General features: G+C 49.1%; 1 protein-coding gene across 8 annotated transcripts in view; it reads right to left on the reverse strand.

Moving 5' to 3' along the window:
- Positions 1-15,729, reverse strand: part of Pdzd2 (PDZ domain containing 2) — a 386,938-nt gene that overhangs the window by 4,528 nt on the left and 366,681 nt on the right. For all 8 annotated transcript variants that reach the window (XR_015668545.1, NM_022940.2, XM_087632881.1 and 5 more), the window contains 5 exon segments: positions 8,211-12,222; positions 7,362-7,479; positions 4,363-4,464; positions 3,542-3,812; positions 1,679-1,813 (listed from right to left, as the gene is read on the reverse strand). Coding sequence is in view for 7 of the 8 variants with exons in the window: in NM_022940.2 (NP_075229.2) it covers positions 1,679-1,813; positions 3,542-3,812; positions 4,363-4,464; positions 7,362-7,479; positions 8,211-12,222 (4,638 nt within the window). In the remaining variant the exon portion in view is untranslated.

The following is a 15,729-nucleotide window of genomic DNA, read 5'->3' on the forward strand; positions in this document are numbered from 1 at the left end:
GTGCTCAGCCCCTACACTTGGGTGGGCCTGTAAGCTTCAGTTCTGATTGAACATTTCTGAGCCAACACTACCATGGGCTTTGTTTCTCCTTTCTACAGAGATTTGATTTTGTTTTGTTTTTAGACATGGTCTTCCTGTGTAGCTCTTCCTGTCCTAGATCTCCCTATATGAAGCCCAGGCTGGTCTCAGACTTGCCACAATCCTGCCCCTGTCTCCTGAGTGCTGGGACTGCAGGCGTAAGCCACTCTGCCCAGGTGGAAAGGTTTTATAATTGCCTAAGACTCAAGAAATTTATTGTTCACATGTATTTGGCAGAGACGGAAGACAGATCTAGAATGATGAGATGTGACAGGTTCAGGGAAGGGCCAAGGATGGCCTTGGTTTGGGAAGGTGAATCTTTCAGAGATGGTCTTGTGATAAAGGCTCTACCCACTGGGAAATCCTAGAGCACACCAGTTCGGCCTAGGCTGGCATCTGCTGCTTATTCTTGGTCCCGTGGCTGCTTGGGGTGCATAAGTTGACAGTTTTGGCCTCTCTTCCCTAATTTATTTTTATTTTTTTAAAGCACAGCTCATATTAACATTGTGTCTGGAATGGAGAGATGTTTCAGAGTAGCCATGTAATTACAGAAAGAGACCACAAGTTCAGAAACTTGATCAAAGCAAATCAGTGAGGCAAAAGCAATTAGATCTCTATGAGTTCCAAGCCAGGCTACATGGTGAGACCCTGTCTGACAACACACACACACACACACACACACACACACACACACACACACACACACACACACACACACATACACAATCTTAAGCTAAGAACAACCAGTTTCATGTCTACATCCTCTAACCATAAATGAGTTTTGGGGGCTGGAGAGATGGCTCAGCAGTTAAAACACTGGCTGTTCTTCCAGAGAACCCTGGGCTCAATGTTTAGCACCCACATGTCAGCTTAGAACTGTCTGTGACTCAGCTCCAGAGGATCTGACATTCTTATACATCTGACCTATTTGTGAGTTTCAGGTCTGTTTGTGTTTTATGTGCTGACATCAGCCATATAATTACACAATTCCTGACTGCTTAGGCATCTGAACACTGTAAGGGCTCCCTCATGGTACAGGGATGGCTCAGTTGATCACAAGTGTGAGGACCAGAGTTCGGATCTCCAGAACCCACACGTGTGAATACCCTGTAAGCCAAGCACTCTGAAGTGAGTGATCCCAACTGGCAATCTAGACATTCTGCCACAGAAAGAAAGTGGAGAGCGATCGAGAAAGATACTTGATAGCAACATTGGTCTTTCACATGTGCACACATGTGAACATGCATACACATATGCATACCATACACACTTGTAAAAAAAAAAAGTCCTCTAGCCCAGTTTCCCAAGATCATAAAATGCGAATTCCAAGTTCATGGAGAAACCATTCAACATCGTTTCCCTCCCTTTTCTTGCAGTCAAGTATTTAAAATCACCGGATTCTGGGTTGACAGTAAGTGCTCCTGCTGGTATAGCTGACCATACTGCTGTCCTTGGTACCCACCTGGGCCTTGGGAGTTTTAATACATGCAAAACACGCCTGGAGATTATGCAGCCACAAAAAGCACTTTAGCTCTCCATAAACTAACCATATTTAGTTCTCATACAGGTGGGATGGCTTTTTCATGGAGATAAACTTTACCTTTGTACACCCTTTTAATCACCAGTGGCCCCTCTCCGGATACAGACGATTTTCCTCCATCCAGACTCAATCCCAGCCCAGCAGAGGTTTTCAGCACTTCAACACACAGCGCATCGTGAGCAGCTCCATTTCTCCCTGCGGCAAAGGTGTTTGTCAAGATAAAAATGGCTGACTGTGCAACGTGCCACCTGTCCAGTGCCCCTCAAATGCATTGCCTCTGGCACCATGGACTCTGGTCATCCCTGAGTCTTGTCTGCTGGCAAGTGTTTATAACCTTTGATCCCAACGTCAGGGCTGACCTCCCAGGAGGGAGCCTACTGGGCTCAACGCTTGCTTGCCGTACATTCCTGCAAGTGCAGAGAATGCTTCTCTCCCGGGCTCAACTGCCAGGAGACAAACTGCTCTTGTCAAGCTTCACATTCTGGTAGCACACATCCTGCTGAGGATGGAAGTCACCCTCGGTGAATCAAATTCCGTTTCCTGCCAACCCTGGCTACCATAGCAACAGAATGTCACCATCTGCTATTGAGAGCAAAGGCACTGAAGTGCTTGGGTCATGAGAGACTGTCATAATTGATTGGGAAGCTCCCTGGAACCGGGTGGGGGCTTCCTTCCTTGCCCTGTGCCTTTTGTGCTTCTGAGGGGAAACCCTGAATGCTTGGAGCCTGGTTGCCCCCCTAACACTGGCATCCTTCATTGGCATCTGGCTCTTGCGTGGGGAGAGTGTTTCCATGGTGATATTGGCTCTACAGCTTGTTTGGGAAGGCCAGGCTGGGGACGGAATAGGAATTGTACGCTTGTCCTTTAGTTCTCTTAAGTCTGTACTAAGAAGCTGAATGGAAAGGTGTACTTCGCTGCTTGGAAGGCAAGAAAAGGACCATGAATGAATGAAACTGCCTACTACCTGATATAACTCTTAGGACTACAGTTGAACCAACAGTAAGCCAGGTCCTTGCTACAGTTTACAGCCAATCTGCGTGGCCTGAAAGACATTTGCTACTATTGGGAGTGGCATAATTTTTGTTAGTGGGGCGACTTGCTGTTAAAAAGGGGAAAGGATCCATTCACAGTGGTTACCAACTTGGGCTCCCTCCTGTAGTCACCTGACAGCGTTGTTAGACAGACTCATGTCTGCTTTAGTCGAGCAGGGGACTTTCTGGTCATCGGGGTTTTAAAGAGAAATCTTTTTTTTTTTTTTTCCTTTTCTTTTCTTTTTTTTTTTGGAGCTGGGGACCGAACCCAGGCCTTGCGCTTGCTAGGCAAGCGCTCTACCACTGAGCTAAATCCCCAACCCCTCATCGGGGTGTTAAACATCTTTCCGGGTGTCTCCACTACAGTTAGGCCCACATCAGACACCCTCTGCAGCCTGGCAAAGTATAACTGCAGATTGGAAGGAGATCTCTCTCAGGGAGAACTCAGGCCACTGGGCAGAGGCGTCCAGTCACCCTGCCTTGAACTGTGAGGGGTTGCTGAGGGAATCTAAAGGGATTTTATCTGAAGGCTGTAGGAGCCTGGGCTTGGACCAGAACTAGTTCTTAGTGTGGATGTTGTCAGGTGAGACCATCCTGAGCCCCTTCTAAGCTCCTGGCACATAAAGGCTGTAGTCTCAATTTTCAAACACAAAACCACGTTTTATCCCTTCATTTTCTTATATTCTAATAAAACAGGAAACAGAAATCTTGATGTCTCTCAAGGACACGCCTTGTTCGGAAACCTCCTTTAACCCCAATCCCATTACAAAAGCCGTTTTATTTCACTAGCCTGCTTTATCTTTTCAGTACGGTCTAGTGCCAGCACAGACCAGCACGGCACACTTTATCAACCAGCTGCTCACACCCTGCTCACTATCTGTGGACAACTTACCAGCTCCAGGCTCCAGCGGCAAGGTCCTTCTGGGGAAAGGGCCTTTCCCATTGGCTGAGGGAGGCTCCTGCTTGAAGGAGGGCCCGGGTTGGTCATTCCCTTTCTTGATAATCATGAGGGCGTGTTTGTGCAGCTCTGCCTGGTGCAGAACCTTCGTGACCTCACTGTGGGCTAAGCCAGCTAAGGAGGTGCCATTGACGGAGAGAAGGAAGTCCCCTCGGCTCACAGTCCCTTCCTGAGAAGCCACGCCCTGAGAAAACACCCTGTGGACCTAGGACAGAAAGGAAAAGCAAACAAATTCACCCATAGCTCTGGTAACTGTTAGAGAAGAAAGTAACTATAAATCTATGGTCAAGGAGCTTCCTCACAGCAAACTTCCTAAGGAGAAAGCGCCTGCTTTGTCAGTGTGCAGGGTAGACTGGTTTCTGCAACATAGGGCCGCTCATTTCTTACATCCCCAGAACAGCGAGACAGATGAACGGCTTGCCCAGTGAATGTGGCCTGGAGGTCGCCAAGTGATTTCAAAGTGCTACTGTTTGCAAGTGTGGGCTCTTGACTCCCCTTCCTGTGCCTAAACATAAATGACCACAATACAGGTAATTACACTGACAGATACCGCATCTGCCCTCTATGTCACGTTAGCTGTCTGTAAACACACTCATCTTTGACGGTGGAGATACAGTGTACTGCTCTCCTCATGCTCTGATTTTCATGTTGCTAACGGGGACCAACACAGCCATCTCTGATTAGAATTTCTGTCCCCACCAAATTTCGCTGCTTATGTTGGGACGCCCCGAGAGCCTTGTAACACTGTGGCTTACCATGACTGATTTTGGCTCCACGTCGGCCCCTCCTGCCACACTGAATCCCAGACCCGAGCCTTCTTTTTTATTCAAGACTATGAAGCAGATATCTTCTTTAGTCTAGTGAAGAGAAACAGACAGTAGTTAACTCTCTGCTCCTTGGACCCAGAGTGAGAAACTCCTAAGTGCTTGACACACACCCTTACTAATTCTTGATTTAACCCAGAAACGTGAAGGAGCCCAGCTTAGCCTTCCTGTGCTTAGCCTTCCTGTACTTCTATATTTGCCCCAGGTGATTTATATGCAGTTTTTTTTTTAAGAACATTTATTTTATGTATATGAGTACACTGTTGCTGTCTTCAGACACACCAGAAGAGGGCGTCAGATCCCATTACAGATGGTTGTGAGCCACCATGTAGTTGCTGGGAATTGAACTCAGGACCTCTGGAAGAGCAATCAGTGCTCTTAACCGCTGAGCCGTCTCTGCAGTTGTGGAACCCTGGAAAGGTGAACATGAATGAGGATGGAGCCTTCCTGGGTCCCCGAGTTTTCAGGCCATTTGAGGAAAATTGCTGCGTTTCCAGATTCAAGCACGGTACATGCTTCTGCTGTGTAGGGAGCTCTTTGTGCCTACTTCCTATGTCTATAGTTTTTGTGTATTATTATTTTGAGACAGGGTCCAGTTAGCCCAGGCTGGCCTCAAATTTGCTATGTTCCCAGGAGCAATCATTTACTCCTGACCTTTGCTTGAAAATCGGAGGTAGACTTTTAAGCATAGTGCATTCTGATCATGGTATGATCTTGCTTCCGTCTTGCAGGGATGAGGATGACAGAATGTGCTATCGTGCCTGCTTTCATGCACTCCTGGGGTCCGAGCCTTGTGCATGCTAGGCAGGCACTCTTATCAACTGAGCTACACTCCCTAAGTCCACAGTTATTAGCAAACCTGGGTTTCTACAACAGAAAGATCAGAGTGAAGAGGCAGGATGCAGGCGTTGTGCTGCAGACATGTTTTATACATCAGTGTTTCCATGTTTGGGTTCCTGAGTTATCTGCAGGTACAGTTGATTAACTGTAGTCATAAAATAAAGTGGGTGAAATTGTCAACCATGTGAGACTAGAGCATTCTCAGTAGTGTTTTAGAACATTCTTAGCATTCTTGGGTTTTATGACCTGAGGCTGTCTTGCTTCAAGCATCAGTCAAACGATATCTTGAAATAGAAGGTTAAACACAACTGGTTAAGCAGTCTGGGATTTGACGTCACCCTCCATTTTAGAGACGATTCAACATTTAAGCTCCAGCATTGCTTGGTTTTTGCATGAAGTAACCATCAATGGCTTCAAGGTGGTCAAAGACACTGTTATTAGAGATAACTAATAACACTCTGAAGATTGATTCATTGAGAGCAAAGGAAGCAGAAAATCACCCGAGGGGTCAGTTGATCAGGACATTTGATGGAACAACATTTAGTTCTATGGGTAAGTCATGAAGACTTGGGCACCTTCGGTCATCCAGAGGAGTGGACAGAAAAGGAGACGCTGACCACTAGGCTCTCTAAACAAGTGCAGGAGCATGTGGCTTAGTGAATGGTTTTTGCACAACTTCTGGAAGGCAGTCAGATGCTGAAAGGCAAATACTTCCTAGAGCTGTGATAGTGTTATTTTAAAACGAGCATACTGCCATCAAAAATTCCATGTATTTTAATTAATTTCTGGGGGGTGGGGGGGCATTTAGGGGAAACAAGTGTATCAGCAGCTGAGGATGAGGTCTGATTTTGGCTGGGAAGTTTGGTACAGCATTGGAATGCCAGGTGAACAGGGCACTCCCTTCAAGGCTTGGGTGTATGGTAGTCAGAAAAGCAGGCTGGATTTTGGCCTCTTATTGGTTTGTGCTGGTACGGTTTTAGTGTACTGTTCTCTCTGGGGAAAAGCAGAGAAACGCAGCACAAAGATAGCAGGGTCAGGGAGTTGAGGATTTAGCTCAGTGGTAGATCGTTTGCCTAGAAAGCACAAGGCCCTGGGTTTGGTCCTCAGCTCCGGGGGAAGGAAAAAAAAAGATAGCAGGGTCAGGATAGCTTTGAACTCTCTCCTTTCTCAAATCTACTGACCACAAAAGAGAGGAAAAAAAGAAAAAAAAAAAACTATGTTCTAACACAAGTGGGAATGCTCCCTGACCCAGAACTGCACACTTGCTCAGGGTATCAATCTAATAGCAGCACCTGACATTCTGTCTACACTCCAGTTCTAAGAATGCAGATCTTATGCATGTGTCTGGTTGAGCCTTTCTCGGCTCCTTGTACATTTCATCTGTTATAACACCTTTGGAGCGAAGAGACCCGAGAAAGAACGAGACTCTGTCCCAGAACATTCCAGTGGGCTGAGAGTCTGAAAGGACTGGGAACTGATAGGTATATGTTTCTGGTCCCTACCTCACCCCCATATCCGCACCAGCCCAGCCCATGAGAAGCCAAGGCTGCTCCTTAACTGAGAAACATCAAACCTCCCAGGAGGATACGGGGTACTGGGACAGTGTTTGTAAATGCGATGTCAATGTTAGTATCATTCATTCATTCCTATCTGCCTTTTTCAACAAATATTCATCTGTCGAGGTTCGATTTCAGCTGTCCCCCGAGGAACATTCTAGATGGGAACCCATGCTCTCTGTTGTTCCTACTATTTGCTGAATGGTTCATTTACATTCTGAATCTTTGACCTTATAGGCTCTTACTCGGGGTGATAACAGTGTGCACCTCTCACCAGCAGGTGGCTCCACCTACCAGTTTATGTCCACACTAAAAGGGACAGAGGTTCGTGGTCATTCAGCATGGTGAACAGTTGCTGCAGGGAACTTAGGATAGCAGTGACACCAATCCAACATTTCCCACCGCAGTAAGGGCCAGCACTCAGGCCCCTGGCAGTGCTTGAAGTGACAGACAGAGCCCAGCACCCGCCCCTCCCCCATGCCCCCCACACCAATGCCCTGCCTTCCATACCTCAGTTTTGTGTACCCCACTTACCTCTGATTGCGCCTTCGCTTCCTGAATGAGCGTGAGGATGGGGGATTTAGAACCCACTAATGATAAAATGCCCTGCAATCTCTGCTGGTTCCCCACTGAGGCAAGGAGTCGATCCAAACTAAGGAAAAAAAATACATTGAACAAAGATCAAACAAACAGCAGCCTCTCCATTTCCTAAGGATTTGTCTGGAAGGTCTTCCTCTGCCATGCTGTGGGCACTTTCCGACCTATCTGCCTCCTGTTGGGCATAGGTTCTGCTCCACAGTTAACTAGAGAACCCTATAAGGCCAGCATGAATATCTTTCACTGACAGTGTGGGAGATGAGCCTGAGAACCCCTCTAGGATATTTGGGGACCAGTAGAGGAGTTTAGCAGATAACTTGTGGCATGTTTAGAAATTGGAGGCCCCAGTGAAACATTTTAAAACATTAAGAATTTCCCGCTTAGGTCCAGCTGCTTTTGGAGTTCCAAAGACTCCCTGAGGCACCGCCCTTCCCCCACATTGTTACTCTTGTCTCCAGAGCCACCCACTGGCAAGCATATGTGGCTTCCATGACTTAGACCGACTGAAATGCAGTCTGGTGTCTGGATCTGATCCTAGAACCGAAAAGGACACTGGTGGAATCTATTCAGCGAGATCTGAAGTTTGTGTGTTTGTACATTGGGCTGGTTGTTTGGGGTCAAATCCTCACTTTTCACTAATGTACCAGGGTTGTGTAAGATAAGGGGTTAGAAGAGCTGGTGAGAGGTCGTTCTGGGCTCCCCTCATCAGCTTTGCAACTGTTTTATAAACCTGAAAGTGTTCCCAAAGGACACAGGCCTGTTTGAGTAAGAGGGGAGGGCACTTACCTCACCGACCAGCTTTTCCCAGAAGGCGTGGCCCACACAGATTCACCCTCTTCCCTGGATCCAGTGGCTATGGCAGGCTCACTGGCTGGAGGGCTGTTTCCTTTTGTGTAGGCTCTGGTCCCACCATTCATAGGACATGAAAGGAAGGTTGAACCATTGAAATCTGCATGGCCTCTAGCTGGGGAGCCAGCTGGAGAAGTAGCCTGGGAGCCTTTCGACCTTCTGGGGGTGATCTCCAGCTGGGTTTTAAAGAGCACAGCCCCTGGGCTGGCAGAGTCGTCCTCACCATTACACAGCTTGTCCAGGTCTGGCATGCTTAAGGTTCTCAGCTCCTGGAGCTTGGATCGGGATACTGGAGAGGGCTGGGCATGGCGCACAGAGGACTTGTTCCTTTTGCTGGGTGAGGCTGGGCTCACTGTGGAGGTGGGAATTCCCACAGGGACAAGTGATTTCTTTGGGTCTGGACTGGGGCCCTTGTTACTAGTGTCTGGTGGATTCTGCCTGGAGACAGTCAGCGTCATGCTGGAGGGGGACTTCGTCATCTGCGGGAGAAGGCTGCTGGCCTCACTCTGGCTTTCACTGCAGGAACTCAAGCTGCGCCTCAGCGACCTCGAGGTCATATCGCTGGGGCTCCCTGAAGGGATGCTGCCAGACGACCGTCTGTTAATGGGAGGCTTAGAGCTTACGGATAAGAACGGGGATGTGGCACACTTGGCCGTGGGCCGGTCAGAATTGGCCAAGTTCTCAAAAGACTTGATTCTCTGCTTCACAGAGAAAAACGAGGTAGATTCATGGGGCCAACTCTGCTCACAGCAGTACTGTCTCCTGGTGACTTTGACCTTGTCTGGGATGAGGCAGCTCGTCTCGGGGTCTGCACTGACATCCCGTCCGTCCACTGGTGACAGGTTCTTCGATGTTTCCAGCAGAGGCTTCACACTATATACGCCCTGTCCATTAGTCACGCCCTTGGCTGTCTTCTCAGAGAGCTTACCACCCATCGCAGGGACCTGCGGGTCCTGAGGCGAGTGACTTGGGCTGTGTGGGGAAGGACCTTCTCGTCCAAAGTGGCTCGAGAACTGGGCTGGCATGGAATAGGTCCTGGTGGCTGGCCTCGGTGTGAAGTAGGGGCTCTCTTCTCCGGCCAGGCCTATGGGTACCCCATTCTTGGGCACCCCAACGGAGGCTGGCATTTGGCTTGATTTGCCCTGGAAGGACTCTGGCAATTTGGCAGGCAGCTGCAGGGAGGAGGAGGAAGAGGTGGCCGGTTTGGCCATGCTGAAAGACCATCGAATTTCCCGTTCCACTTGGGAGGCCTGAGAGGGAGGGAAGGGTGTATGCTCTGGGGACGATTCCTCCGACTGCCGGAGTCTGATTGCACTCTTCTCCTGACAGTTGTTCTGGGTCAAGAACCCTCCCTTTCTGTCACTTTCGGGTGGCCTGTCACCACATGCATTCTTTGGCACTCTTTCAGAAGAAATCTCAACTATTTTTAGCTGGTTTGTCCTTTGTGGAGGATCACTAACCTTTTTTTCAGCTCCTTTCTCACAGATGCCCTGGGGCTGGGTTGCTTCTGATACTAACAAGTCTGCTCGGCCCGGTGTGAACTGCTTGCTCTGCCTGATCCCTGCCAAGGCTAGGCTGGCCCTCGATGCTGGGGGACTCGCTGACCCAGAGTTAGCATGGGGCGCCTTGCCCTCCGGTCCACTCCTAGGGGACCTGGAGGTGGTTGGACAGCTTGTGTCAGATTCCAAGTAGACAGCCATGTGGAACCTACTGTTTGCACCCTGCTCAGGGAGAAGCTTGGGGGAGGTCAGGGGCGAAGTAAAGGTTCTAATGCTTGTGTCGGATGCGGAGGTCCTCAGCGACCCTAAGGCAGCCTGGGGTGGCTTGCTCTCCGGCACGCACTGGGGAGGCTTGGGGGTGTCCCCAGCAGTGTTCTTAGGTTCTTCCTGGTCAGCTATGTGGAGCCTGTGTGACACTGCCTTAGAAAACATTTTATGGGAGGCCTGGGGTGAAGGCAAGGTCTTCCTGTGGTCGTTCCTGCTGCCCTTAGTGGAAATGGCCACGGGTACCTCAGGACTGGCTTTGCCTTTGCTGTTTAGTCTCTTCAGTTTAGGGCTGCACTTGGGTTTCTGACAGTTACCTAGTGTTTCCACTGGACTTTTGGGGGGCAGGTCTTTATTTTCCTGACTCTTCTGCCGTGAAGGAGGACTCTTAGGCACAGTCACCCCCTTTCTGTGGCCGGTGTTCACCATGTTAGCTTTCGAGCCAGGACCCAGAGCCAGCATCGAGGACTGTTCTTTCTCAGATGTGCTCCGCAAATGTGAGCCTTGGCTGTCTTTATTTATTTCTTTAAACCAGGTCAGGATAGGCCTCCTGGAGATTGTTTTTGGTTTCTGTAGCAAGTCTTCCAGGTTGCCGCGCTCGGCAATGTGTAGATCTGCCAAGACCGCCTCTCCGTTCTTAGGGCCCTCGGCCCCCAGGGCAAACACACTGCGCATCACACTCGCAGCAGCTGCTCCTTCCTTTGGGGCTCCCTCATCCAGCAGGTCACGTCCCAAATCATTTACCATATCTGGGTTCCCAAGCACGAATGGTGCGTTTCGACAATGTCTGGTCATTTGGGAAGACTGGCTGTCTCCCATGTTTGAGCTTGTGCTAGTGACGTCCATGATTCCTTCTGTGCACACGGGCATGTGGTTCTGTGAAGCATTTATGCTGGCCCATGTCTCCGGCTCCTCAGAGCTTACATCCAGGAAGGAAAATGGCTGAGAAGAGTCCGGGATGGAAGTGCGTGAGGCTCCTGGCACGAAGCAGGCTCTCTCACAGATGTCCCCCACTGGCTTGCACACAGCCCTCTGCTGTACTGGCAGAACTGGGCAGAGTGCAACCTGGGTAGGAGGAGGGGCAGTCACTGGGGTCCCAGGGCAGCCATCTGTGGAACAGATTTCTATTCGCTCGTCCTCAGACTCACTGCTACCTTCTTTAGGGGAGGACTCAGGAGACAGAGGAGGTGACCAGTTGTTCCTGGCAGCTGCTCCTGGGTCTTCAGCAAGAGACTCAGGGTCTGACGATGAGTCTTCAGCGTTACCATACATGGATGAGGGCGACGGCTCTGAACTGCCGCCCGGGCCTGAAAGGGAAATACTGTCTTCGTGGAAATTGCTAAAATTTCTAGAGTAGTTGTTCAAGAAGGTTTTGTTCACAGCCAAATGTTTGTCAGGATGGATGGAATCCAGGACGGAAGGCTGGAGGGCCCACTGCTGGGGTGGGGGCGAGCCTGTGCCTCCAGTCTTCCTTGGGGAGGATGTCTGGTCACTCCTGACCATCTGAGCATGGTGGGAACTGCTGCTCCCAGCTCCACCTGGTGGCTGACTTTCAAAAGTGTCCCCGTGAGCCCTGCAGTCTGCTTTCTGAGGAGACTGAGAAAGCCTGGCCTCAGAGGCCTCCTCAATGAAGTTGTCGATGTCTGTCACAGGGTTCTCTGGGCTTCCTGACAGGGTCCTTTCAGTAGCCACTGGCCCAGAGGGGCTGCTGGCATGTGACATCTTTCCAGATGCAGGAGCTGTGTCTTCGAGCAGAGCACCGTCCTTCAAGCTTTTAGGTATGCAGAGTTCTTTAGTTCCCAGGCCCTTGCTGGGACCTGAGAGGCCTCTGCTCCTTTCCTGGGACACAAGGGAGGCCTGTGGGATGGCAGTAGCTGGTGCTGCTCCTGTGCTCATGGGGACAGCTATTCTCCTAGTGCTAGGAGAGCTGTCCCCAGGAGCGGCCCAAGCCCTGCTGGAGTCGGGAGGAGTTGAGGCCTTCTCCCTGGGAGACACACATCTCTGACTGGGTGGCTTCATTTTAGATATGCCCTGGGACTCAGGCTCTGAGGTTCTGGGAGACACTGGCTGGCTGAGGCTCTCAGGCTGGTGGACTTGCTCGGCGACTGTAGGAGTCTCGCTGGAGTCAGGATGAACCTCCCTGCTCTTCCCTGGGGAACAGAGATGCTCTGAGGACCCGTCCCATCCTGTATAGGGGAAATGGAAGGGAAAACGTAAGCAAAAAGAAAACCTCTAGAGTTCTGTAAATGTATAAATAATCTCAATATTGTTCTCAGATGTTCCACGGCCGACATATATAGACCTTGTCTGCTTCGGTCTCTAATTGTAGAGTGCTCACATCTAACAACCACCGCCCTGTTTTAATCACCTTAAAATAACTGACAAACAGGATGAACATTTAAACTCGCCCGGTTTCCTTTCTGTTTGCTTTCAGATAGGAGACATCAGAAATCTCCTGCCTGGATTTCTTTACCCAAGTACCTCCAGCAGACATTCTGGGAAGACAGACGCTGTCACTCATATTCCTTAGCTTTGGCCTAGACAGGGCAGAGGCTCCATGTCTCATCTCCTTCCAACATCTGTTTATCGGGCCATGAGTGACTCAGACTGTACCAAGAAACAGTTCAACCTCCAAGAGGCTTCCCTTTCTTTCTATTTGATTTTTGAGGTGGTCTCTCTGGATAGCCCTGGTTGACCTCATACCCTTCGACTCTCAGCCTCCATGACAGGCCTCGGCGTGCACACTTGGCCGAGGAGGCCTGTTTTTGTTTTTGTTTTTGTTTTTTGCATAGTAGACAGAGCTAATGGTCCAGGTGGAGTCCACACTCACACAGAACTCTAGCTCAGCCTTGAAGTGGCTTGGCGAAACAGGAGATCTGAAAACCAGTTCTTCCAGGAAACTTCAATGGTGGAGGAAGCTTGAGACTCCTCGAGCTTGAGGCTCATGAGGGACAGTTTGCTCGTTTGCTCCAAGTGGTCAGGAGAATGACGTGTTGAAAGCAGAGAGGCTCAAAAGAGCACACAGCTTGAGAAGCAGGGATGGTTAGGGGACTTGTTACTCAGAGCGCGTGCTGAGAACTGCTCTGCCCTTCCAGGTTCTCCTCAGAAAGCCCAGTAGCATGCACTGCACTCTCCAGGGATAATATCACTTTGACATGTGACCCGCAAAAGGTCTTGGTTTGAGCAGTGTTACCCCAAATGTTTACTCCCTCTCACGTATCTCCTATGAAATCAATTGATTTTTTTTTCTTCTTTTTTCTTTTTTTTCGGAGCTGGGGACCGAACCCAGGGCCTTGCGGTTGCTAGGCAAGCGCTCTACCACTGAGCTAAATCCCCAACCCCATCAATTGATTTTTTAAAAATATTTACTTATGTATATGAGTGCTCTATATGCATGTACACCTCTGTGCCAGAAGAGGGCATCAGACTCTATTACAGATGACTGTGAGCCACCATGGGGTTGCTGGGATTTGAACTTAGGACTCTGGAAGAGCAGTCAGTGCTCTTAACCGCTGAGCCATCTTTCCAGCCCATATCAATTGAGTTTTGTTTGTTTTTGAGACTGTCAGGTTCAGGCTGGCCTTGAACTTCCTAGGTAGCTGATGGTGACTGGTCACTTCTGGTCTCGATACTCCCTGCTCTGACAGGCTGAGATGACAGAATTGTGCCACTGTGCCCAGTTTACATGGTGCTTGGGACCCTGTACACGGTAGGCAAGCACTCTACCAACCTTTCAGCTACATGCTGAATGACAGGATGCTAACTACAACCTTTTTTTCTTTTGGTGTTACCGAGCGTTTGAACCTGGCCTTCCACCCCACCACCGACCGGGCTCTATCCTCGGCTCTTTCTTCCCTTCAGTCAGGCTCTCACTATGTAGCCTTGGCTAGCCTGGAACTCACAATGTAGGCCAGGCTAGCCTCATACTCAAGTTCACCCATATTTCTGTCTCCTGAGTATTGAGACTCTTTTAAAATTAAAAATTACAAAAACCCATCTTTTAGCTGGTGGTGGTGCAAGTCTTTAATCCCAGGACTCAGGAGGCAGAGGGGGGCAGATTTCTGAGTTCTAGGCCAGCATGGTCTACAGAGAGAGTTCATAGACAGCCAAAGCTACACAGAGAAACCCTGTCTCAAAAATAAAAAAATTCTATTATTATATATGTTTATATATATACTCGTACACACATACCATCTTCTACATGTGGGGGTCAGAGGAACAACTTGTAGGTGCTGATTCTCTCCTTCTATTATGTATGCACTGGGAATTAAACTCAGGAAGTCGAGTTCAGTGGGAAGCACCTTACCCGTACTTGTGAGTTCTCAAGTACAACATCCTTACTTTAGGTGACGCCAGAATCCAGGGGAGAGTGGCGGTTTGACAATGGGACTCAGTGTATGTGAGGGTCAGAGGACAACTCGTGGGAGTGTGTTCTCTCTAGCAACGGAGCCATGTCTCTGACTGCCAAAGGCCTTTTAACGGGTTTCACGTTCACTTATTAAACACTCTCTGACAAGCAAATTTTTGTGCAGTCTTTGTCAGAGAGCTGGATTACCACAATGATTATATCTTCAAAGCTTTATAATTATTAATTAATTAATCAATTTTAAAGATAGTCTTGAGTATCCCAGACCAACCTTGAACTCACTATATAGCAGAGGATGACTGTCTTACTGGCCCCAGCTCACGTGACACTTTGATACCGGGTTTCCACAAGTTGCTGAGACAGGCCACTTGCCACCCTATCTTGGCTCCAGGACTGGTTGGGATTATGGGTTTGTGTCACTAGGCTTGGCTTTAATTCCATCTTTTGTCCCTTCCTGTTGTCCTTGTATGAATAATTACAAAGTAATTATTAGCCAATAACGAAGTCTTAGCACCACGTTAGGAGATTTCCACACAGTTAATTTTCTTCCCAGTAATGGGAGGTGGGTGGATCCTGTGCGCTGAGAGAACGAGGAAGGGAGTCACTAAGTGGTTGGGCAACATGCTCAAGCTCACAGTTCACAGGTGGGAGAGCCAGGATTTGCCCCACAGCCTGTGCTTGGCTAACCCTGAACCCTGTGGCCTCCATGTGGAGCATGTGGCAATAACAAGGGCGGTTCATCAAGACGCCCATGGAGGTGGCAATGAACTACCTAGACCTGCTGTGGAAGGCCAGATGCTGCCAGGAATACCTGCTGATCCAGATGTTGTTCTCTGTTCAACTATTGAACTCTCAGGCATAGCATTCCTGCCTCTGCTGGCACCAAATACAGGGGGGAGTGGCAGTATGACCAGAGGAAGGGACTCAAAGGCCACTTACTTGTGTATGTGTGTGTGTGTGTGTGTGTGTCAGAGGACAACTTGTAAGAGTGTGTTCTGTCCCTTCACCACGTGGGCTCGGGGATCTAACCCACTGAGCCATGTCTCTGGCTGCCAAAGGCCGTTTAACACTTTCAGAGTTGTTCGCTAAACTAAACATTCTCAAACAGGCAAAATTTTCTGCAGTTTTCACTAGTGATCTGAGTTACTGCAAAGTGAGTACCTTCAGTGGTTTGTTTGTTTGGTATTTGAGGCAGGGTCTCTTGTATCCCAGGCTAACCTTGAATTCCCTATGTACCAGAGGATGACCTTGAGTCCCTAATTCTCTTCTTTCTACCTCTTAAGTGCTCAAATCCTAAGTGTAAGCCACTCCAACCAATGCATGTGAC

Source organism: Rattus norvegicus, chromosome 2 (genome assembly GCF_021556685.1).
Source record: "Rattus norvegicus strain SHRSP/BbbUtx chromosome 2, alternate assembly SHRSP_T2T, whole genome shotgun sequence".
NCBI classification, from domain to species: Eukaryota; Metazoa; Chordata; class Mammalia; order Rodentia; family Muridae; genus Rattus; species Rattus norvegicus.